The sequence below is a fragment of the Schistocerca nitens genome, chromosome 10 (assembly GCF_023898315.1).
Source record: "Schistocerca nitens isolate TAMUIC-IGC-003100 chromosome 10, iqSchNite1.1, whole genome shotgun sequence".
NCBI classification, from domain to species: Eukaryota; Metazoa; Arthropoda; class Insecta; order Orthoptera; family Acrididae; genus Schistocerca; species Schistocerca nitens.
The window spans coordinates 60,783,566-60,809,990 of record NC_064623.1 but is presented as its reverse complement, the minus strand read 5'-3'; the positions used below and the strand labels follow the sequence as shown (position 1 = coordinate 60,809,990).

At 44.8% G+C, this 26,425-nt stretch overlaps 1 protein-coding gene across 1 annotated transcript in view; it reads right to left on the bottom strand.

The window, feature by feature from the left end:
- Window positions 1-358: 358 nt before the first annotated feature.
- Window positions 359-26,425, bottom strand: part of LOC126209864 (uncharacterized) — a 457,624-nt gene continuing 431,557 nt past the window's right edge. The window contains exon 2 of the mRNA XM_049938990.1: window positions 359-3,821. Within this exon, the coding sequence (XP_049794947.1) occupies window positions 359-2,986 (2,628 nt within the window). The 5' untranslated portion in view covers window positions 2,987-3,821. The remainder of the gene's footprint in view (window positions 3,822-26,425) is intronic.

Genomic DNA, 26,425 nt, shown 5'->3' with positions numbered 1-26,425 from the left:
AAAAACCATATCCAGGCTGGCCGGCATACCGGCCGACGTCGTTAATCCGCTGGGCGGATTCCATCTGGGGCCGGCGCGCCTACCCGAGTCCAGGAAGCAGCGCATTAGTTCTCTCGGCTACCCTGGTGGGTTTACGTTTTAAGCTGCTATTTGAGTCTTTATATCCCGTGAGACGAAAAAACAGGCAGAGCCCACAGGCGTTGAACCATGGCCTTGGACCATGTACTCCTATGCAGAAAAGAAAAACCACATAGGACATTTGCGTTATTATTTGGGATGGTTAGTAGTGCAATTTCAGATAAACTAAAGCACATCTCTGTACATAGGAGAAAGACCCCGACATGTAGCAGAGTGGGAGTCAGTTGTGCGAGGTGAGGGTTACCTTTTTGCGGCGGCGCGCGTCCTCGGCGGGTGACGAGGCGTACAGGTCCGCGATGCCGAGCAGGCAGTCGTCGCAGCGGCAGACGTCGGGCCCGGCGGCCGAGCTGGAGGACAGCGAGCTGGTGGCCGAGTCCGTGGAGTCCATCCGCCTCAGCAGGCCGCCGCCGGCCCCGGGCGCCGAGGCGCGCTCCATCTTGGCCAGCAGCAGGGACTCCATGAGGGAGCGCGGCCTGCTGGAGCCGTGCAGGGGTGACGGGCAGCGGGGGCCTCCGGGCCAGTCGCCGGGAGGCGGCGGCGAGTCCGGGGATTCCTCCGCCCCCGGGGGCGGCATCGTCAGCCCCACAGCCGCGCGCGTCCGGCACACGGGGGGCTCGCCCCGCCCGACGACCTCCGGGGAGCCCGCAGACGCGAAACCCCCGGAACCCTCCGCCGCTTTGGTGTCGGACTGGGGCTCCGCCACTGGTGGTCCCTCTTCCCTGATTCGCCTCTGAGGCGCCTGGGCGGAGCGCTGACCCCTCCCTGCTCCGATAGTCCCGGAGGAAATCTTCCTGCCGCTTCGCACCTGCCCGACGATTTGCACACCTCCCCGTCCGTCACCTCCGGTCGCGGCGTCTGCCCGCTCCTCTGGGAACCCTGTTCCTCCGGCGTACGCCAGAGTTTGGCGGCGAGCAGAGAGCCTGACAGGAGGCTTCTGAGAGCAGACCTCGGAGTAGGTCCGTTGCATCGGCCCGGCACTGAACCTCCTCAGAGGCTGTGGTCTCCCACTTTTTGGTGCAATCGGCGGCAGCCTCCTTTCCTTCCTCGTCGTCGTCTCGGATCCGGCACCCGATGACGGAGCTGTTGGGGCACTCTGCTTTCTCATGCTAGTTATCGCATCTTTGTTTCCACCTGACTGATCGCTAATCATCACTGATCCATCCCTTTCTGACGAACAGTCCTCAGCACATGTGGAGCCGAGCTCTGGGCCTTCCTCGTCTGATGCTCTGCGCCTTCTCTGTCGCCCCACTGCTTCTGTTGTGTCTTCCTGTCCGACCTTATTTCCCGCGTTCTCTCCAGAACTCGAAATACCACTGGGTCCACACAGAGGTTCATCAGAAGCACTCCAGCCGACAGGCGGGGACAAAGTCGAAGCAGTATCATCTGTCGATAACCGCCGATCGACTGCCAGTAGCAATTCGCCCCCACTGTTTGACCTCCATGAACTCTTGGGCCGACTACTGGATAGCTCAGACGAAGTCACCGATGCACTCATGAAGCCACTTGTTGTCGATTCATCTGAGGCACACCACCCTCCAGGCAAAGACGCACCGCAGTCTTGGTCCAGACTATGAAAGAAGCGTCCTGGCATAGGATGTAGTAGTGGATTCACAATGCGACTACCAACTTCTTCGAGAAATCCCCAGTCTTTGGGTGATGTCAATGGAATTGAATCATCCAGTGACGTTCGGTGTTGTAAGTCCACAGTGAGGCCAGAGCAGTCAGAAGCTCCGTCATCAGTACTAGAGAAGTCTGACGGAGTTAACAGCAGCCCACCATAGTGTTCACTTCCTAGTTCTAGGCTGCCTCGACTGGATCTAGAAGATGCAGTAACTGAAGATGTCATCGCAGGTTCTGAGGAGATTGAACTTCTAGTAGACAGACTATCGACATCACCCATGGTGCGTGAAGAGAGTAACGGTTCTGACGAAATGGAACTCCTTGTGGATACGCTGTCTGTGTCCCCTGTCATTCGGGAGTCACGCCTCGAAAGCAATGGCGACACTATGGGTGTGTCTTCACCACTGTCTGCCTGCCAGCCACTAAACGAAGGCGATATCCTGTGAGGGCCCATCCCGCCAGATTCTTCTTCAGAGCACTTCCTCTCCCTTCCAATGATCACCGCCCAATCTTCTAGTTCTTCTGACGGACCAGTAGTATCTTCATGTATTATTACTTCGACTTGAGGGGAGACTAGATTCCTGCTGGAGTCCGTTTCCTCCTCCATCAGAGTCTCGAGCGATATAGAATGATCTTTCGCTTTAGTTTCAATGTTTAATTTCGGGAGAACTATTCCACTGCGTTTGTCGCTGAGGGATTGGTCTGCTTCTTTTCCGAGCGGCCTGCTTTGGGTTACAGGACTCTTCGATACATTCAGTACATCTCTCTCAGCAAAATCTTGCTTTTTATCTAATAATTTAGTTTTAGTGCCACAAATTCCCTGTGCCTGCATTGGGAATTTTGTTTCGCTGTCTTGGGAATGAATTTGAGACTTTTGGCCCAAATTTATACCAGCGAGTTGCTGAGCCAGATGTCTCGCGTCAGACTTGGCCACCAGATCATCTGATTCGTCTCGTTCTGATACGATCGCAGATACTTGACCTCTAACTCTGCCAGTCGTATCGTCTGGGTCCCTTTCAGCAACCTCCCGAGGCCGTAGCTCGCGGCTGGGAGTACTGGTCAGCTCCTCATCCTCTTCCGAAGCTGCCACGAGCAGTCCTTTTGGGGAACTAAAACGCGCTGCGGACATGTCGGCAGATTCGCCAGCAGCCCCGCCCTGTCGACCGTCTTGGGAACTACCGCGACCGGATCTGCCCGGCGCAGGTGGCCTACGAATGTCTGACGTCATAACTTGTGTGACGTCACTTATCGCATCTCATCCCCGGCTGAGTGATAGTTCGAATACTTCCATTCTTGATGTCACATCCACTTGTGAGTCTATTTTTGTGGATTTCTCGTGGGGGAGGGGGGGGATACGTAAAAATTTGTAAATAGTTACCTGTTTACGAGAATAAATGCTGCCATTTTTGACGTTTTACGATATGATATAAAGTTTGAGTTCTGCATTAGGTCAAATGTCAGTGTTGGCACGACTCACTAAAACAGCTTCAACTCTTCTGGTAAGTACTGTATATCATGCACTTAGTAGCCTTTGCAGGTTTGTTTGATGCTGAGGTTACTTGAGCTTCATTTTCAGTAACTTGACTTTGGATCCCAAATGCTGGTAACGAATGTTAGCCTCCCTTGGTCAACAGTCACAGCACTGAGTCAATTTATCCTTCACAATTAGAACATGAACATATTACGTGAATGATGTTGAGGAAAGAGGAAGTGAACAACTTCTCTGTATGTACTCTGTTGTAGAAAATAACATCTGAATTTACTCGCAGAAGTTACGGGAATTTAGTGACCGGGTGACACTCCCACTGACAGTCGGAGAGGTCGCCTGGTTCATGCAGCACCAGCCGTTCCTTTCTACTGACAAAGTAGTCTGCTCGAATCCTTTCGGAACAGGTGAGACGATCAGGAGGAGAAATGATTGTCTTCTCACTCCAGCACGGCCGCGTCTCGTTGTCGCACTCAGCTGCACAAGACGAGCGATCGGTGGGCCTCGAGGATTAGACCGCACCTCACGAAGGTCCTTTCTCAGCCAGATCTTCTCAGCCTGCTGCTGACAATTCCGCCTGAACACAAAAGACATGAATAAACTCGGTACGTACTCGAGAAGGTAAACACTTATTCTTTTAAGACATACTATGTACGAGCGAACTATATGTAACTCGATTTGCAGCACAAACAAAAACTGCAAATCTGATCGCCGTACGGAGAAAAAGTCTCTGTTTCCGAGGGTTAAAATTGCTTCTGCCACTTCCTCCTGTCAATGTGAACTCCTTTAAACTAATCCACAGTACTTCACTGAGATTCACTTGGCGAGTAATGTTCCTCATTTCTCAGATCCTGAACAGCCTCCATGCAGTCTCACACTCTGCGAAATCGTATAAAATATCTGATGAGTTACACCACCGGAATAAAGATTTACTCGAAAAACAGATTTAGGCAAGTAACTATTATCAACTTTTGCGTTTCATCCTCCTGTGGCGCATGAACATCGCCTCTCATACTATTTCTCTGCCTCGTGATGGCTGGGTGTTGTGTGCTGTCCTTAGGTTAGTTAGGTTTAAGTAGTTCTAAGTTCTAGGGGACTGATGACCATAGATGTTAAGTCCCATAGTGCTCAGAGCCATTTGAACCATTTTTTGATCATACTATTTCAACGTAGTACTAATTAATCCTGACTACAAAATAAGAAAGTTGCGAAAAAGATTTTCGTTAAGATGTCCTGTTAAACAGGTATCAAACAGTTGATTGCATGGCTGACACTTGCAGACGAGGACTCTCAAGCACCAGAAGAACATGTCCACTTTTCTAAGGTAGACCAATACTAATGATGCGCTAAATATCGCATACTCAACTTCCATATCAGTTTTTGAAATCTTGTAGGTCCTGGAGGAATACGAGGTGTGACAATAAAGTAATGAGACTGATTTTCTTTGCAAGATGTGGCAACCTTGGAGGCTTGCTTAGGCACAATATCTTTGACCTTGGTCTATACGCTGCTTCTAGTCCAAGCGGCACGTCGATACAACTGCTCAGTCATGAGTTGTGCTGTAATAAGTTGACACGTGTTTGCGTCTCTCGTCATGGAAATCGGACCGCATAATATAGCGCAACGGTATGCCATTTCTTTTTGCGTTAAACTGGGTGAAAACGCGACGACAACTTACGGTAAGCTTCAGAAGGCTTTTGGAGAGGAGTTTATGTCAAGAGCTTGAGTTTTTCGTTGGCATAAAATGTTTAGTGAAGCCAGAACGAATGTTGAAGATGAAGACCGCAGTGGACGACCATCAACCTCACGAACGGATGTCAACTTGGACATGGTGCTTGAACTCGTACGATCTGATCGAAGATTATCCATGAAAATCATTGCAGAAGAACTGAACGTCAATCGAGAAACGGTTCTTCTAATAATAATTGAAGATCTTGGTATGAGAAAGATTTGTGCAAAAATAGTCCCCAAAAATCTCACACCACAACAGCGAGAAACACGGAAAAATATGACAGCCGATCTGTTAGATCAAACAGAAATCAATCCAGAATTGTTGAGCCGTGTTATCACTGGTGATGAAAATAGTTTTTTTCAGTACGACCCAGAGACAAAACGCCAAAGCTTGCAATGGTGCTCAAAGGGATCACCCAGACCAAAAAAAGCTCGCATGTCAAAGTCAAAAGTGAAATGCATGCTTGTGCGCTTATTTGATTCCAAGGGAATTGTTCATAAAGAGTGGGTGCCTCCTGGACAAACAGTTAACCAATATTACTACAAGAAATTTTAGAAAGACATCGTCTGTGCCAACATAGCTGATAAATGGATTCTGCATCACGATAATGCGCCATCCCCTATTGCTATGTCATTACAGCAATTTTTAACCTCAAAACAAATTTCAGTACTACCACAGCCACCTTATTCACCAGATATCGCTCCGTGCAACGTTTTTTTCTATTTCTAAGAGTAAAAACAGCGGTCAAGGGACACCATTTTCGAACAACTCAAGATGACCAAAAAGCTGTGATGAGGGTCTTGGAGGATATTACAGAAGATGAGTTCCAGAAGTGTTACCATCAATGGCACAAGCGCTGGAAAAAGTGTGTGCAATCAGAAGGGAACTACTTTGAAGGAGACAACACTAAACTTGACTAAAACGGTAAGCTACATTTTTTTTCAGATCAGTCTCATTAATTTATTGTCGCACCTCGTATACGTTTAAAACTATAATGCAGTTTCAAAGTTTAGAGACTATAGTGTAAAGCACCCAACAGATAAATGAAAAAACAGGAACAAGTTTGACAAGAAACTGCGAAGTTCGCCGAAAGTGAAGCCCACAAAATAAGTTCAAAAATCCATACCTTCGCATGGAATAAGTCTTCTGTCAAAGCAACAAGTATGTTTAAAGTGCGAAGTAGTACAGCAGAGCAACAGAGTTCTTATATTTATTCGCAGAAATGGTTAATAATGTTCTTCAAAGTATTACTTAGTGATTTTCTGCGGATTGTCTCATGGTCGATTTAAAAACGACACAACATATTCAGTTCTGCCCATCTAGAGGTACTACGTCAACGATAAGTGCACGACATGGTGACGAAATAACAACTAGGATGGAAACGTGAAATTTTTTGCATGTCCATATTGATGAGAATTTGAACTGGAAAAATAAAATTTTGTAAACTGCAACCACTTATTTCAGCCTCACTTGCACTTGGAATCGTTGCAAATCTTGAGAGACAAATGAATAAGTTAAGACATATTTTGCGTATTTTCATTCAGTAATGTCATGTGGAATAATACTCTGGGCTGAATCAGAAAGTGTTCATTGCTCAAACGCGTGCTGTAAATGTAATATGAGGTGCCCACCAAGGATCATCTAATAGACACGTGTCTTTGGCGTTAGGCATTTTGACTACTTCCTCGCAGCATACTCATTCCCTCGTTAACATTGTTATAAATATTCCATTGCAATTAAAAAGGAACAATGATGTACATAGTTACAACACTAGAAGGAAAAAATGACTTTTACTATTCCACACTAAGATTATGTTTAGCACAAACAGGGATCCACAAAACTCCAAACCAAAATTTCAGATCATTTACGTAGCGATACAAAATGACTGACAGACAGTAAAGTTAAATATGAAAAGAAATTGAGAAAGGTTCTCCTTGACGACTTCACTACTTCGTAGAAGAATTTCTATTTTTGAAACTTGTAAAAAGTTGTCAGCAGAAATTACTAACTGAAAACGATATTAAAGCTTTTTTAAATGGTAAGCATGTAGCCACATTTATATATTAATGTGTATTGTTAGTGTAAGACGACATGCTCCGTGTCATTACGATTGATAGTGCAGATGATCCATGGTACACGAAACTATGTAAAGATGAACATGAAGTACGGAAAAGCTGTAAGATACACAAAAGTTCTCACAGCTATCGGAAAGCGCAAGTTCAGTGCCGAAACCATAGCGGAGAAGGAATCTGACGAGGTGCTAGTACAGTTCATTCTGAAAAGCAAAACATCGTATACAGGGCGTTATAAAAATTTTATTAACCACTTGTAGGCGGAGTTAGTAGCCAATATATGTATGTTTGCAGGTGGGATAGCCAGCCGCCAAATAATTCTTAAAATTCATGCTGAAATCTTCAGCTGTCATTTCTTTTGCACTGTTCGCTACTAGTTTCGGTCAATGACCCTTATCAACAGTCAATGGCATAAACGGCAGGAAAGTTATACCATAATCTGAACAAGACTGATTTGCTCTTCTAAGCTCTACATAACACCTAAAAACTCTCACAATAATAACTGTGTACGATAATTTTCATGATGAAGTAAATCCACATCGAGACACACTTTACCATGTCAAGCAGCGAGTCCACATCGACAGCTAATGACACACTCTAGTACGTAGATGTGGACTTGCTTATTGACGGAAATTATTTGTTTACGCGATACGTTTTTTAACAGGTCTTGAGGAGTGGATTACTAAATACAGAATTTTGGGTACTGTTTTTAAAAAAAAGTCGCACTGGTGTCCATATTTATGCAACGAACAAGAAAACAAAGAAAGATTGCTATTTGAGTTCACACGGTGTGTCCGTAACACTCGCGTGTTGACTAAACGTAATGGTAATAAATCTAGCAGCAGCGGACTATCAAGCAGCATATGTATTCGAGCAATACAGCATTTATTTTCTCATTCATCTGCTTTATAAAATGCATTTTAACCATCAGCTGTTCATTTGTTCCATTAGCCATCTATCAGTTTCGGTTAAACCATCATTCAGGATGTAGGGTACAACAGATTAGTTAAAAGCATCCCATATTCCTTTGAAGCTGAACAATATCGAAATTATCCAGTGAAATTCTGGCGTAATTTGTCTTAGGATACTGTCGGTCATATCGCATGTCAAATATACGAGGTGTGGCTAGAAAAAAACCGGACTAGTACTGGTGAAACAATAAAACGAGTGCAATAAGGCTGAAAGTAGCGTGGCCTGTCACGTGACTCTCGCTCCGCCTACTGCTCGAGTTTCATCTGCCTCCTGCACTCAGTCTGCCCGTGGCGTCTGTTTTAAGTAGTTGACGTTTTGTCTGTGCGTCGGAAAATGTTGAGTGTACAGAAAGAACAGCGTTTTAACATCAAATTTTGTTTCAAACTAGGAAAATCTGCAAGTGAAACGTTTGTAATGTTACAACAAGTGTACGGCGATGATTGTTTATCGCGAACACAAGTGTTTGAGTGGTTTCAACGATTTAAAGATGGCCGCGAAGACAGCAGTGATGACACTCGCACTGGCAGACCATTGTCTGCAAATACTGATGCAAACATTGAAAAAACCGGTAAACTTGTTCGACAAGATCGCCGTTTAACAATCAGAGCAGTGTCTGAGTTAAGAGGAGTTGACAAGGAAAGTGTTAGGCAGATTCTTCATGAAAGTTTCAACATGAACAAAGTGTGTTCAAAAATGGTTCCAAAGTGTCTCACAATTGAAGAGAAAGAACGCCGAAGAATGATTTGTTCTGATATCCTGGAAAACATTGAAAGTGATCCCACCTTCTTACAAAATGTTATTACTTGCGATGAATCGTGGTTTTTTACTTACGATCCCGAAACTAAACGCCAATCGATGCATTGGAAAACTCCTGGTCCTCCACGACAAAAAAAAGCACGAATGCCAAAATCGAAATTCAAGGCAATGATGATTGTTTTTTTTTATATCAAAGGGATTGTGCACATTGATTGGGTACCAGAGGGACAAACAGTGAATCAGCATTACTACATTAGCGTCCTGGCTACCCTACGTGAGCGAGTACGGAGAAAACGGAACGATTTGTGGAGAAAAAAGTCATGGATCCTTCACCAAGACAATGCCCCAGCTCACAGTACGTTGTCAGTGAAGACGTTTTTGGCAAAACACAACATTCCCATCTTAGATCATCCACCCTACTCACCTGATTTGGCCCCCTGTGACTTTTTTCTTTTCCCTAAAGTCAAGTCAGCTTTGAAAGGAACTAGATTTGAGACTGTTGAAGCAGTAAAAGAAAAAGCGACGGAAGTAATGTATGGACTTACCGAAAATGATCTGCAGCATTGCTATGAACAGTGGAAAATTCGTATGGAGCGGTGTAGAGACCGAGGAGGAGAGTACATTGAAGGAGATAACATGGAATTGTAAATAATTGTAAATAAATGTTTTTTCCAGCATCAGTCCGGTTTTTTTTCCTAGCCGCACCTCGTACATGTCGTGTCCTGACAGGTGGGAGAGGGAGAAAAGCTGTTACATGTCAGTCTGCGCTCCAGAGCGGTACAGAGCAGAAGGCAGAAGGACAATTCACACTGAAGGCAGTTGATTGTTTTCTTCTATCCGAGCCAACACTGGTACAGGCATTTACAAGAAATTCAGGTGGTGAGGCTTGGTAGGGAACTCGTTGCGGAGACTCTTGCACAAAGAGGATTTTGAAATAGTTGTCTATTCCAGACAGGACTAAATAATACACTGGATGCTAGGGTTAGAAAAAGCGTGAATATCACTGTTACAACAGAAACCAGTGCAGAAGTCCCAGGTGTGGATGCTACCCACAGTAGCAAACATCAGCAGCATCTTAAGGCAACAACTTAGTTGCTAAACAAAACATACTGAATGTGACACTGTTCACTGAGGCACTCCAAGTGAGAGAGAGAGCTGGAGTCGACAGACGCGGATTCGGCGCCCAGATCGTCTGACTGAGAACTCCGCCAAAATGCGGAATCTAGGGGTTTTAAAGAGTCGCGTGGGGGCACTGTTTTTCCCAATTAAAGCCACCCAACCAATCCTGCAGGTCTCTGGGGTGGCCAAGCGGTTCTAGGCGCTACAGTCTGGAACCGCGCGACCACTACTGTCGTAGGTTCGATTCCTGAGTCGGGAATGGATGTGTGTGATGTCCTTAGGTTAGTTAGATTTAAGTAGTTCTAAGTTTTAGGGGACTGATGACCTTAGAAGTTAAGTCCCATAGTGCTCGGAGCCATTTAGTAGGCGCCTGCAAATCACGGTTTAATTAGGTCCCCTCTACTGCTCCTAAGGCGGGGATTTTAATGCAGTTGCACTAAGTCCGTATTCGGTATCAACATTGTTCAACTGAAAGCTAAACGTAACTGTTCTGCCAAACAAGGCTTGCAGCATTATTGTTATACGTCATTTAGCCCCGCCCCTCGGGCTCCCCGGAGTAGGCACTGCTAGGTCAACAGTTTTTTGGCCTTTTCGCTCTCTTTCTAACCCTTGTGAGCCTACTGACTTTGCTGTTCTCAGGGCTGGTATCAAGCTGGCTTTACACACTACTACGTGCCTGTTGGTTACAAAGTTCTACGGTGCCAACCTACCACAGCGTCTAGACGACATGTGAAGTTACATGTTGATTCCTTGAAGAGTAACTAACGCCCTGGGACCGCGTCTGGGGGCGTCTGCATTTTCGCAAGTCTCTCCCCTCACAGTTTACTTCATGTAACAATATCTCTCCCAGTTTCGTCTGCCCTCAGAATCGTCTCTGCTTCCGCACCTTGGAACGCCTGCCCTCCTTTCTCACAGCTTCAAGATAACCCTACAGTAGCAAGAAATAATCAACATATTACATACAGACATCGCAGGAGAAACAACCGGCAGATGACAAATGGGACAAATAACTGATGGTTAAAATACGTTTTATAAAATATTTTATGGCTGTTAAACCTCATCCTATGGAAAAATTACATATACATTGAATTTCTCTACACTGTTTATTGTGTCGTGAAATGGGATGAATTTTTTTCGAAACCACTTACAGATGCACATCACAGTTAAAATGAACAAAAAGCTTTAGCAAACGACGTCAAGGGATATTCGCCGCCGAATCAGCCGAAGTGACAGAACCGAAAATTAATTCTTCTTTCGCGATACCCTGTACATCTACTTCTTTAATTAGTTGGAAGGTGCACGGTTTCAATTAGGCAGGTTTCTTAAAAAAGACATGACAAATCAATTTAGAAACTCCTTTTACACGATTCCCAGCCAAGAAAAAAAAGAGAAATTTCATGTCCTCAGAAGTTCCACAATTTATAGTGGAGATCTTCTGTGTTTACGATTTTGTCTTCCTCGTTTCTTCCTTAATTAACACTTAGTTTTACGCTGGAGACGTGTCCAAGAACGTACAGCGTTGGCTATAAAAATAGCAATTAGTGAGTTTTACAAGCCGAGGCTGCGAAGAGCACGTAAGGGAGATGAGGGAGAAGATAAGAGGACTGCTTCGTCGGTTTTGTAGACTGCATAAGTTGTTCGGAATGCAGTCTCACAACGCGCCGCTGCTACTCTCCCGTTGACAGCCGGACTCTTCATGGGCAGAGGAACTTTGATATCGGGTAACCAGCCTATGCTCAGCCGGCAGGTAATAGGGAGAGATTTGGAGCCCTCTCTGCGGGAGTAACGTTGACAGCGACAACATAAACACTGCCGGAGGGGAAACCTTAGAAAGCCGCGTCGTTGTCTCTCATTACACCGGAGATTCTCATAAATCTAACCTCCGCGCTCAGATATCTCGTGACGTTTATGCGCAATCAGCGTCAACGGAACACCGACGTGAGCCAGCAAAGTGGCAATAAAAGGAAATGTGAAGAGGAGAAAAGAACTCTGTCTAAACCTGCCCTACGAATTGTTTCGTCTCGCAGACGGCAGAGCCAGACTGGAAACAGACACAAGATTAATGACCCGTGCGCATTACGTACTCCACTGCTGACGTTACTGTACCGTCACTCAACTGCTATTGTGGTCTTCAGTCCGAAGACTAGTTCTATGCAACTCTCCACTCTGGTCTCTCCTCTGCAGTTCTCTTCATCTCTGCATAACTGTATAGACGCTGCTTACAATGCCGTGGCTACGAGGACTCTGAGAGTAACTAAATTGTTTGCACCCCGATTATAAAAGCAAGGCCTCCGGTCCGAATTGTATACCAGTCAGGTTCCGTTCAGAGTATGCTCATAAAATAACTCCATATTTAGCAATTATATACAACCGCTAGCTCACAGATAGTTTCGTACCTAAAGACTGGAAAATTGCTCAAGTCGCACCAAATATCCAAAAAGGGAAGTAGGAGTAATGCACTGAATTACAGGACCATATCACTAACGTCGATTTCCAGTAGGGGTTTGGAACATACAGAGTGGTCCATTGATCGTGACCGGGCCGAATATCTCACGAAATAAGCGTTAAAACGAAAAAACTACAAAGAACGAAACATGTCTAGCGTGAAGGGGGAAACCAGGTGGCGCTATGGTTGGCCCGCTAGCTGGCGCTGCCATAGGTCAATCGGATATCAATTCCGTTTCTTAAAAATAGGAACCCCCATTTTTATTACATATTCGTGTAGTAGGTAAAGAAATATGAATGTTTTAGTTGAACCACTTTTTTCGCTTTGTGATAGATGGCGCTGTAATAGTCACAAACATATGGGTCACAATTTTAGACGAACAGTTCGTAACAGGTAGGTTTTTTAAATTAAAACACAGAACGTAGGTACGTTTGAACATTTTATTTCGGTTGTTCCAATGTGATACATGTACCTTTGTGAACTTATCATTTCTGAGAACGCATGCTGTTACAGCGTGATTACCTGTAAATACCACATTAATGCAATAAATGTTCAAAATGATGTCCGTCAACCTCCGTGCATTTGGCAATACGTGTAACGACATTCCTCTCAACAGCGAGTAGTTCGCCTTCCGTAATGTTCGCACATGCATTGATGCCGGCCGGGGTGGCCGAGGGGTTCTAGGCGCTGCAGTCTGTAACCGTGCGACCGCTACGGTCGCAGGTTCGAATCCTGCTTCGGGCATGGATGTGTGTGATGTTAGTTAGGTTTAAGTAATTCTAAGTTCTAGGGGACTGATGACCTCAGAAGTTAAGTCCCATAGTGCTCAGAGCCATTTGAACCAACCATGCACTGACAATGCGCTGACACATGTTGTCAGGCGTTGTCGATGGATTACGACAGCAAATATCCTTCAACGTTCCCCACAGAAAGAAATCCGAGGACTTCAGATCCGGTGAACGTACGGGCCATGGTATGGTGCTTCGACGACCAATCCACCTGTCATGAAATATGCTATTCAATACTGCTTCAACCGCGAGTTATGTGCCGGACATCCATCATGTTGGAAGTACATCGCCATTCTGTCATGCAGTGAAACATCTTGTAGTAACATCGGTAGAACATTACATAGGAAATCAGCATACATTGCACCATTTAGATTGCCATCGATAAAATGGGGGCCAATTATCCTTCCTCCCATAATGTCGCACCATACATTAATACGTCAAGGTCGCTGATGTTCCACTTGTTGCAGCCATCGTGGATTTTCCGTTGCCCAGTAGTGCATATTGTGCCGGTTTACGTTAGCGCTGTTGGTGAATGACGCTTCGTCACTAAATAGAACGCGTGCAAAAAATCTGTCATGGTCCCGTAATTTCACTTGTGCCCAGTGGCAGAACTGTACACGATGTTCAAAGTCGTCGCCATGCAAATCCTGGTGCATAGAATTATGGTACGGGTGCAATCGATGTTGATGTAGCATTGTCAACACCGACGTTTTTGAGATTCCCGATTCTCGCGCAATTTGTCTGCTACTGATGTGTGAATTAGCCGCGATAGCAGCTAAAACACCTACTTGGGCATCATCATTTGTTGCAGGTCGAGGTTGACGTTTCACATGTGGCTGAACACTTCCTGTTTCCTTCAATAACGTAACTATCCAGCGAACGGTCCGGACACTTGGATGATGTCGTTCAGGATACCGAGCAGCATAGATAGCACACGCCCATTGGGCATTTTGATCACAATAGCCATACATCAACACGATATCGACTTTTTCCGCAATTGGTAAACGGTCCATTTTAACACGGGTAATGTATCACGAAGCAAATACCGTCCGCACTGGCGGAATGTTACGTGATACCACGTACTTATACGTTTGTGACTATTACCGCGCCATATATCACAAAGTTAAAAAAGTGGTCCAACTAAAACATTCATTTTTCTTTACGCACTACACGAATATGTAATAAAAATGGGGGTTCCTGTTTATAAAAACGTAGTTGATATCCGTTTGACCCATGGCAGCGCCATCTAGCGGGCCAACCATAGCGCCATCTGGTTTCCCCCTTCAAGCTATACGAGTTTCGCTCTTGGTAGTTTTTTCGTTTGATGCTTATTTCGTGAGATATTTGGCCCGGTCACTATCAATGGACCATCCTGTATGTAGCTTCCAGACTGGGTCTCAAGTAATTTATTATAACAACATTTACTGTCCTCGTTTTGAGACTGAATGCAATAAAATGAGGTGGCATCGTTTATTTCTGAGACTTTCTCTGTAATTCCTTTCAATTATTCGCTGTTCATTGCTGGCCTGCTAGGATCTGCGTCAGTCGCTGGAGAAAACCGTTATGTACTCCGCGAGGTCGTCAGAAGGCACGGGGAAAGCAAACCTCCCGTTCCATCCAGCCAGGGAATAATAAAATCTGCCAGACGTTTCCACTGCGCCTGTGTCCTCAGTTATTTGCTGGATATATAATACTGTCTCTTCCTTCCTCTAATCTCTGTCTTGTTCTACAGTTTTTGCCCTCTAAATTGATTCAAATGGCTCTGAGCACTTTGGACTTAACATCTGAGGTCATCAGTCCCCTAGAACTTAGAACTACTTAAACCTAACTAACCTAAGGACATCAAACACATCCATGCCCGAAGCAGGATTCGAACCTGCGACCGTAGCGGTCGCGCGGTTCCAGACTGAAGCGCCCAGAACCGCTCGGCCACAACGGCCGGCTGCATTCTACAGCTCCCTCTAGTACCATGGAAGTTGTTCCCCGGTGTCTTAACAGATGTCCTACCACCCGGACCCTTCACGTAGTAAGTGTTTTCCACATACTACTTCCCTCGCCAATTCTGCGGAGACCTTCCTCATTCCTTACCTTATCAGTCCGCTAATATTCAACATTCTTCTGTAGCAGCACATCCGATAGACTTCGAGTCTCTTGTGTTGCGCTTTGCCATAGTCCATGTCTCACTACTGTTCCGAACGTACATTCTCAGAAATTTCTTCACCAAATTACGACCTATATTTGATACCTGTAGACTTCTCTTGGCCAGGAACGCAGTTTTTGCCAGTGCTAGACTGCTTTTTATGTCCTTGCTCCTTGCCTTGTTGGTTCTTTTGCCACATAGGTAGCAGAATTCCTTAACTTCATCTACTTCGCGATCCTCAATTCCGGTGTTAAGTTACTGGCTGTTCTCATTTCCGCAACTTCTCATTACATTCGTCTTTCTTCGATTTACTATCAGTCCATATCCTGTACTCATTAGATTGTTCATTCCATTCAACATATCCTGCAATTCTTCTTCACTTTCACTCAGGATAGCAATGTAATCAGCGAGTCTTATAACTGACATCCTTTCACCTTGCATTTTAATCCCACTCTTGAACGTTCCTTTATTTCTCTCATTGTGTCTTCGACCTATACTTTGAAAATAGGAGCGAAAGACTACACCTCTGTCTTATCCTCCAGATCATGCTATAATTAGTTAATTAGTTAGGCTGTGGGGCAAGGGATCGTTACATTGTCATTGAATAAGTCTCATAGTACTAGAGGAAGCTGTAGAGGGTAAAAACTGTAAGGGACATGTGGCGTCCCTTGGAAGCCTGTTTATTCAACTGATATGAATGTAATGCAAAAGAAGAAAGTAATGCCTGTAGTATTATGAGTCATTTTGCCGAGTCTGATAATATTTTGTAGCAAGTATTGTAATATTTTCCATTAATTGCAAAGATAAAGAATACGACAGTTCAATACTTTCCATGAAAGCGTGAAAATTCAAGCGTAATATATATATATATATATATATATATATATATATATATATATATATATATATATATATATATACAAGAGCCAAGTTGCTCGACCCAGTTTGTTCTCAGTTTTTCGCCTGTTTTTTCTTTCTCTCATGTGGATCGATGTATGTATAATTAACTGTCTCTATGAGCTTTAAGATTACAATATACATTTAATTGAAAGTATTTTATGTTTCCTTTCAAATATACCTCTCCCTACGAGTGAAATTTATTTAAAGACAATAATAATATTGCTGTGGATTGCCCATCTGGTTCGACTGCTTCGGTGTACTAAACAACATTTCAGCGTTTGCGAGTACCACTCGCAAAGGAAAATAATTCTAAGTGCTTTTGTGAATTTTTACAGTCAGTTTTCAATATTAAAGTTAGTTAATGCTTTTGATTACGAAACCTATTCAGAGATTTAACACTGCAAGGCTTAGGTGGGGTTTCACCTCTGGTTTTAAAATATTTTCGGTTAATTCAAAGGATTAAAAGTTAACTTTATTCTTAAAGAGATAAAGTTAAAGAAATTCTTTTCAATTATTTCAGTAGTACTCAGGTGTTTGTAACGTTCTTTCTTTCAGTGTAACATTAATTTGCTGGGAAAAGAAGTCATTTCAAGCTTTATATTGTCGCTGGGTTAGTTGCAGGTCACGTTACGTTCTCATTCATTGAAAGAGAGCGTGACATTTCCATTAGTAATAAATAACTTTTTGCCTGCATATTGAGATTAAGTCACGCTACGTATATTATAGACGCATTTACTCGCGCTCAAAATATACGTGACCTTCCAAAAGCAATATTCAGAATTTAAACTGCTACGTTACAATATCGTTGCCGTAGGTTGCGATTGACGCATTCGCGCGAATGTCAAACCACACGTGGCAATCGGCACTGACGTATGCGAAATGAGAAAATTACTTCTACACGACAACAAATACGCAGAAAGGAGGTAATGGTACAGACGATAGAGATTGGAAAATATAGAACAAATCATTGAGGACGCGAGAGGCAGGTGCTAACCTGAGATGAAGAACTTGGAACAGGTGAGGAATTTGTAGCGAGCCACATCAAAACAGTAAAAAGAGAGAGAGAGAGAGACATGGACGAGACCATGGGAAAAATTCTAAATATGACGACTTAAGGAAGAAAGAGAGACAGAAAAGAACCGCTACTCCCATTCCATCTCCATGTGACCCGGTTTCACATACGAACAGACTGACTGGCTAATTGTAAACGTGATGCTAACAGAAGAAAAAGTGGGAGTTATAGAAAAGCGGACGTCATCCTCCGTAACGCTACCTGACATCATCTTCGAGAGCGGGCTTTAACGGTGCCTGAAAGGTCAGCGCCGGAAATTAAATGAGACATAGTTAGTCGGCCGCATTAGGAAGGAGACTCGGGAACACCGCCACGTTGAGTCCGCTGCCGGCTCGGCGTGTATCCAATTAACCTGCCGGCCTAATCGGCCTTTCTCCCTCCCCCCTCCTTCCTTCTCCAGCCTTCTGACAGCCACCGACAGCGAGGAATGACGCTCACTAATTTTTCCCTAGCTCGTGTGGAGAATTAGCTTCCGCCCGCCTCGCAGCATTTAGTACGACTGCAGCACCCAGTAAAGAAACGGCAAATACTTTAAGGGGCTCCGGAAAGGCTCAAAAATCATGAAAAGTTCAATTTTTACTTTTTTGCGTTTTCTGAATCTGCAGACTATTACCTTTTAATAGATATATAATTTATTCAAATCCGAAGACTACAACTATTTTTAATTTTTTTTTGAAATGTGTTCTACATGGGCGTGACCCACTGTGGCGCTGTTAAACTGCTGTCCAATGGTGTTATTATTAACGTCCGTGTTCATCAGGTACATTTTAGTGATGTGAGATAAAGTATAAAACCTATTTTCGGAGACTTAGCAGCACCTGAACTGTTGAAAAAGTGTATTCACGGAAAAACTCAAAACCCCAATGAAAGTGTAAATAGTGTTATATGGTCGAGAATCCCCAAGACTGTATTTGTTGGAATAGAAACACTTCACTTTGGTGTGTATGATGCTGTTGCGACTTTCAATGACGGCAACATTGTAAGGTGCAAGGTATTTAGAAATATGGGAATGAAGATAGGTTCTAACATGGTACGAGCGATGCTTGCTTTAGACAAGGAACGCCTTCGGGCTGCAGACAGGGCTGTAAAGAGTCTAGAAATACAAGCAAGAGTAAACAGGAGGAGGAACAAGAGGAAGCTGGAGGAGGAGTTTGCAGAGGATGAAGATAATCCATCCTATGGACCTGGAATGCACTAAAAAGTTAATCCAATCTTTGTCGCTCGATTCCCAAAACTTTTATTTTCTCATACTAATTACATGTTTTCTAAGGATCTACCTAACATATTTGTTTCAAACTTTCAGTAAATGTTACACAGTACCTTCTGCATAATTTAACACAGCCTTTTTCCAAAAAACTGTATATTTTGGAATATATAAATAAAAAATTGCAAAAAAATGTTGTGAATTTTCATTACAATTGAAAAAAATCATGTTTAATAACTGAACTAAAATTTTGTAAAATCCCTGTGTTAAGTTGTATCCCATATTCCAATAAATAATCTGTAAAAAGTTAACTTCCTACCTCAAATACTTTGTGAGGAAAGATGTAATTTATAAGCGTTATTTTAACATTGCAAGTATAGGGCGTTCCGGAGCCCCTTAAATTTAGATACTACACACATCAAAACAAGTTTTGCATCACGCCCGTTCCCAGAACACCTGAAGATAGACGTTGACTGTGAATACTGTCTCACACAGTCCTTTGTTCAGAGATGTCACAAAACCCGCCCAAAGATGTAAACAACCATGCATGAGCAGCGCCTATTAGACGGAGCGGTTCTGACAGACGATCAGTTCCAGTCATTCCACCAGGAAGTGGGTACACGGCTCGTGTTGTCTGTAGTTGAACCATGCCTTGATGGTCAATGCCGCGGTTCGATCGCGTCCGCATTGTTACTTATGTGCCAGGAAGGGCTCTCAACAAGGGAAGTATCCAGGTGTCTCGGAGCGAACCAAGCGATGTTGTTAGGACATGGAGGAGATACAGAGAGACAGAAACTGTTGTCGACATGCCTCGCTCAGGCCGACCAAGGGCTGCTACTGCAGTCCATGACCGCTACCTGTGGATTATGGCTCGGAGGAGCCCTGACAACAACGCCACCATGTTGAATAATGCTTTTTGTGCAGCCGTAGGACGTTGTGTTACGACTCAAACTGTGCGCAATACGCTGCATGATGCACAAATTTACTGCCGACATCCATGGTGGGGTTCATCTTTGCAACCAGAACACCGTGCAGCGCTCAACAACATGCCGAATGGACCACTCAGGATTGGCACCACGTTCTCTTCACCGATGAGTGTCGCATATGCCTTCAACCACACAATCGTCGAACACGTGTTTGGAGGCAACCTGGTCAGGCTGAACGCCTTAGACACACTGTCCAGAGAGTGCAGAAGGTGGAGGTTCTTTGCTGTTTGGGGTTGCATTATGTGGGGCCTAGGTACGCTGCTGGTGGTCATGGAAGGCGCCGTAACGGCTGTACGATACGTGAATGCCATCCTCCGACCGATAGTGCAACCATACCGGCAGCATATTGGCGAGGCATTCATCTTCATGGTCGACAATTCGCGTCCCCATCGTGCACATCTTGTGAATGACTTCCTTCAAGAAAACGACATCGCTCGACTATCCAGCATGTTCTCCAGACATGAACCCCATCGAACATGCCTGGTATAGATTGAAAATGGCTGTTTATGGAGGACGTGACCCACCAACCATTCTGAGGGATCTGGGCCGAATCGCCATTGAGGTGTGGGACAATATGGACCAACAATGCCTCGATGAACTTGTGTATAGTATGCCACGACGGATAGAGGAATCCATCAATGCAAGACGACGTGCTACTGGGTATTAGAGGTACCGGTGTGTACAGCAGTCTGGACCACCACCTCTGTAGGTCTCGCTGTATGGTGGTACAACATGCAATGTGTGGTTTTTATGAGGAATAAAAAGGGCGGAAATGATGCTTATGTTGATCTCTATTCCAATTTTCTGTACTTGTTGCGGAAGTCTCAGAACATAGGTGTTGCAAAACGTTTTTGATGTGTGTACGTCACTGGACAACAACCTGCAACATTCGAGCAAGTTATATTACAGTGCTAGTTCTGCAAGGTTCGCAGGAGAGCTTCTGTAAAATTTGGAAGGTAGGAGACGAGATACTGGCAGAAATAAAGCTGTGAGTACCGGGCGTGAGTCGTGCTTCGGCAGCTCAGATGGTAGAGCACTTGCCCGCGAAAGGCAAAGGTCCCGAGTTCGAGTCTCGGTCGGGCACATAGTTTTAATCTGCCAGGAAGTTTCATATCAGCGCACACTCCGCTGCAGAGCGAAAATCTCATTCTGGAAACATCCCCCAGGCTGTGGCTAAGCCATGTCTCCGCAGTATCCTTTCTTTCAGGAGTGCTAGTTCTGCAAGGTTCGCAGGAGAGCTTCTGTAAAGTTTGGAAGGTAGGGGACGAGATACTGGCAGAAGTAAAGCTGTGAGTACCGGGCGTGAGTCGTGCTTCGGTAGCTCAGATGGTAGAGCACTTGCCCGCGAAAGGCAAAGGTCCCTAGTTCGAGTCTCGGTCGGGCACACAGTTTTAATCTGCCAGGAAGTTTCATATCAGCGCACACTCCGCTGCAGAGTGAAAATCTCATTCTATATTACAGAAAACTAAGTTTTTCGCGACGACACTCTGGTAAAAAAATTACTGGACTTCTTTTTCCTCAGTTCTGGGTAAAACCTCAAGTTTTCGACAACTGCCACCATTCTGAAGGAGGTCATGATGATGACGACGGTGACCATCGTCGGAAGCCTGAGTGTTTATCCAGAATTGACACGGCAAGTCTAAAAAATGGTTCAAATGGCTTTGAGCACTATGGGACTTAACTTCTGAGGTCATCAAGCCCATAGAACTTAGAACTACTTAAACCTAACTAACCTAAGGACATCACACACACCCATGGCCGAGGCAGGATTCGAACCTGCGACCGTATCGGTAGCTCGTTTCCAGACTGTAGCGCCTAGAACCGATCGGCCACCCCGGCCGGCACACGGCAAGTCTCCTCAAATGTTTTATACATGCGATTATTTGTGGTACTCACTGTTAGAAAATCCTCAGGTTATCAAGTGTCGTGTGCAAACCATACTGACGATTGTCTAAGGTACAGACATTGAAGGAACGTGCACTGTGACGAAAGACTGTGTGGATTACAGTACATAAATTAAAAAAAAGTCTGATCTCCAGCTTAGTTCTGATGAATCGAACACTTTAAAGTGTACACACTACAGTCGCAAAGTGCTGTTTGTCCAAAAAGGTAGGGATGTACCACTGGCAACCTCCTGACAGATCGCAACTTCTCGCGGATCGAGACCTGAACCCCAGAACTTTTGGGTTTTCCGGACAACGCTCTTAGTGACTGAGCTACCAGAGCATGACTCACGAACCTCCCTCACAGCATTACTTCCGCCAGTACCTCGTCTCCTTTATACGAAACTTGACATACGTTCTGCTGCATACCTTGCGTGTCTAGCAATCCTGGAAGAATGGGTATTGCGGAGACGCTTTGTCGCAGCCTACTGCCCAACTGTGACGTATCCTTAATCGGGAACTTCGTCTGATACGCTAATGAAAGGCATTTCAACCCAACCGCACTAAGTACTTAGGAACAACTCTATCTACATTCTGCATGTAAGGAAATACTCCACAGTGAGTTTCGCCGGAGTGGCCGTGCGGTTCTAGGCGCTACAGTCTGGAGCCGAGCGACCGCTCCGGTCGCAGGTTCGAATCCTGTCTCGGGCATAGATGTGTGTGATGTCCTTAGGTTAGTTAGGCTTAATTAGTTCTAAGTTCTAGGCGACTGGTGACCTCAGAACTTAAGTCGTATAGTGCACAGAGCCATTTGAACCACAGTGAGTTTCGTAGTCCAAAATTGCATTTCTGTGCTGAATATAATCAGATCGTGCGATGCCTCGAGTGAGAAGCAGAGACGTCTACCAGAACTGGTTGTAATTCGGAAGTGGTAGCACAGTGGCCTATTGAGACAGTGGTTATCCTTGGACGACATTGCTGCTCGCCTTGGTAAGAATCTCACGACTGTCATGCGAATGTGGAAATTATGTGTTCATGAGGGCCACAGTTAACGTCATGCAGGCTCTCAGCGGCCACACGCGACTAGCGCCCGAGAGGCACGCATATTGGTAGCCTGGCTGTCCAGGATTGTACAGTCACGTCACAAAAATATGGAAACACTGAGAAACATGCGTGCGTCAACATAAATGCAGATATTAGCCATGCCTACAGATTGCCCTGATGCATTTGCCCGGAAAAGACTCTTTCGTAGCGTCCTCAATACTTCGCGAGTTATCAGAATAGTGTTCATTGCAGTTCTGAGTGCATTATATCAGAGCTAAGCTAACTCGAACGTGGGCAGATTTTGGTGCTTGTATGCTGGGTGTTTCCATAAGCAACATAGCCGGAATGTCTGGTGTTTAAATAGGCACCAAATCGAAGATTTTTGCCTCATATATGGAAGGCGAGAAAACATAATCCTCTAAGCCACAAAGCGGACGAAAGTGTGTGTTGAGTGATCGTGACACACGGCCACTGAAGAGGATTGTGGCGGAAAATAAGAAGAGGGCTGCTTCAAATGTCACGGCAGAACTGAATGTCAAGTTTGCGAACCCTGTCAGCACCAAAAAACCCGAAGGGAGCTCCACAAGCAGGAAACTGCAGGCGGAAGTCCAAAACCACTAATCAGTGATGCAAATGCCTGTAACATGGAAACGTGGTGCCAAAGCCATGAAACCTGAGCTATGAAGAAATGGAAGAAAGTCGTATGGTCAGATGATGTTGTTTCACACTGTTTTCAGCATCTGGCCTAGTATACATCACGAGAGTGAAACATGACGCGGGTTCGGTGAGTTGGGCAGCTATATAGAGGTATTCTATAGGACCCAGGTTTACTCTGTAAGGTCGTATTACTGGCAAGTATAATGTGTTTCGGCTGAACAAGTTCATCCTATAGTACAATGTTTCTTTCGCATTGATGATGCTATGTTCCAAGACGACTGGTCCCGTGTTCACACAGACCGCCACAGATCGTCCAGTACTGGTTTCGAGAATACGAGGTTGGATAGTTGCGTATCCCCGGCCACCACAGTCGACATATCTGAATATTACTAAGCCTTTGTGGTCTGCTTTGGAGAGGGATGATTTATCGCTACCTACCTCCGTTATAGTTATCTGAATTTGCCAAAATTTCTCAAGAAGAATGGCACAAAATTACCTTGAAAACCGTACAGGACCAGTATTTATGCATTCCGGGACGAATGGAAGCTGTTTCGAATGTCAATAGGCTTGCTGCACTGTATTAGGCAGGGTAATGTGTTGTGTCGGATTTCGTGTTTTGTTGTCAGAAAATACGCCGGTATGCAAGAGGATCAGTACCCAGTATGGACTATCCGCGTGCCGACGTGTGTTGCGGCTTCCTTGGTGCGACAGTGGGGGTACGCCCAACAGGAACCCTAGAGACATGAGCGAAACCACGTCCTCTTCTCACACGTGTCCAGTTCTACGCACAGAAGCATGGTGATATCCGTGTGGAGGTCCTGTATCTGCGGTGGCAGAGAGAAAATGTGAACGATATTCCTCAATCTGTTTTTATAGGGAACACCAATAACCAAGAACATTGCTGACGTCGACAAAGCAGTCGAAACCAAACACAATTAAAGTAAGAAACGAAGTATGGATTCCACTTCGAACCTTACAACAGAAGAATAACAAAATATGCCGGCCGCGGTGGCCGAGCGGTTCTAGACGCTTCAGTCTGAAACCGCGGTTTCAGACTAAGGCGCCTAGAACCGCGAGACCGCTACGGTCGCAGGTTTGAATCCTGCCTCGGGCATGGATGTGTGTGATGTCCTTATGTTAGTTAGGTTTAAGTAGTTCTAAGTTCTAGGGGACTGATGACCTCAGATATTAAATCCCATAGTGCTCAGAGCCATTTGAACCATTTGAATAACAAAATACAGGCTGATCAAAAAGTCAGTATAAATATGAAAACTGAATAAATCACGGAATAATGTACATAGAGAGGTACAAATTGACACGCATGCTTGGAATGACATAGGGTTTTATTAGAACAAAAGAATACAAAAGTTCACAAAATGTCCGACAGATGGCGCTTCCTCTGATCAGAATAGCAATAATTAGCATAACAAAGTAAGACAAAGCAAACATGATGTTCTTTACAGGAAATGCTCAATATGTCTACCATCATTACTCAACAATAGCTGTAGTCGAGGAGTAATGTTGTGAACAGCACTGTAAAGCATGTCCGGAGTTATGGTGAGGCATTGGCGTCGGATGTTGTCTTTCAGCATCCATAGAGATGTCGGTGGATCACGATACACTTGCGACTTCAGGTAACCCCAAAGCCAATAATCGCACGGACTGAGGTCTGGGGACCTGGGAGGCCAAGCATGACGAAAGTGGCGGCTGAGCACACGATATCACCAAACGACGCGCGCAAGAGATCTTTCATCCGTCTAGCAATTTTTTTTTATTCTAATAAAACCCCATGTCATTCCAAGCATGTGTGCCATTTTTTACCTCTTTATCTACATTATTCCGTGGTTTATTAAGGTTTCAAATTTATACTGACTTTTTGATCACCCGGTATAATGATTTATGTGTGTGTGTGAAATCTTATGGGACTTAACTGCTAAGGTCATCAGTCCCTAAGCTTACACACTACTTAACCTAAATTATCCTAAGGACAAACACACACCCCCATGCCCGAGGGAGGACTCGAACCTCCGCCGGAACCAGCCGCACAGTCCTATATAATGTTTTGCCCACAAGTCTCTCGTTCGAGAACGTCCAGCAAAGAAAAGATGGTAACAAAACTACTAGACAGTGGTCGGCACAGTATTGCCACAAAGCTGTCCAGTGAGGCCACATTACCGTTTCACGACACTCTGGAGTTACAGTCCGAAACTACCACTGCTGACGATCCAGGACTACGAGCAGACGAGGCGCATGGATGTTGTGGCCGGGATGGTAGAGCCCTACAAGTCCGGGGGGCGTGTCGAAATGTCTTCTGGCCGGCGTTTCGCCGACTTAGAAGGCCTGTTGACGGATGGATCTTCTGGAACTACTTTCGATAACGTGAATGGCGTAGGGAAATAGTCTGCTTGTTGATCGCGAACTCTGGCGCTGCTGTCGATCGGCAGTGCTCGGGTAGAGGGCCCAGGTGGCCGTTGGCTGAGGCACGAGATTGTGTTTTCGTCTTCGGCAGGAGCCTCGACCGTACTGTAAACATCTGCTTTGGTTTCACTCGCTGTGATGAAGGCATCCCGCATTGCTGTTCGGTCGTGCGGGAAGCCGATGCCGCAGGCGGACGGAACGGACGCAGCAGGAGGCGCCGTGGAGAATGAACGTTGCCGAATTGAATTCGTCAACAACATACGGGCTTAGCAGGTTTCATGACAAAATGGGGTGCATCGCGTACACAGCACCATCACTTCTGTTTCGCTGAGCCGGTAATTTGTGACGTTTTGAAGCCGGTTGCTTTGTCATATATTCGACGTCTCCGCGACATTATCTTTCAACGAGATAACGCAATTCCGCATGTTGCCCCTCCTGTACTGACCTACCTCGGCTGGAAGTGACGGACAATGAGCTGTGTCTAGCAAAGTTCACAACACGGCTGTGACGTGCCTCTTTCCAGCCAAACAGTCGAGATGAGATACTTCTTACTCGTCTAGGTACTTAGGGATGGGAAAAGCCGACCGGTTAAGACAGATACCGATATTTTAGTTCTGGATAATCTGTACTTTTCAGTACCTCGTTAAAAGAGGTCTTTTTTATCTTTCAGTAATAACAGATGGGAAAACCTAAAAATCAGTTAGCCACAGCAGAAATACAATTTTTTCTCGTTTCTAAACAAACCTTTTTTAAAAAACGAGTAATTTTTATGCAAAAATATTTACATCTACATCTACATGGATGCTCTGCAAATCACACTTAAGTGCCTGGCAGAGGGCTCATCGAACCACCTTCACGATAATTCTCCATCATTCCAATCTCGAACAACACGCGTAAAAAACAAACACTTATTTCTTTCCATGCGAACTCTGATTTCCCTTATTTTGATGATCGTTTCTAAATATGTAGGTCGGCGCCAATAATTCGCATTC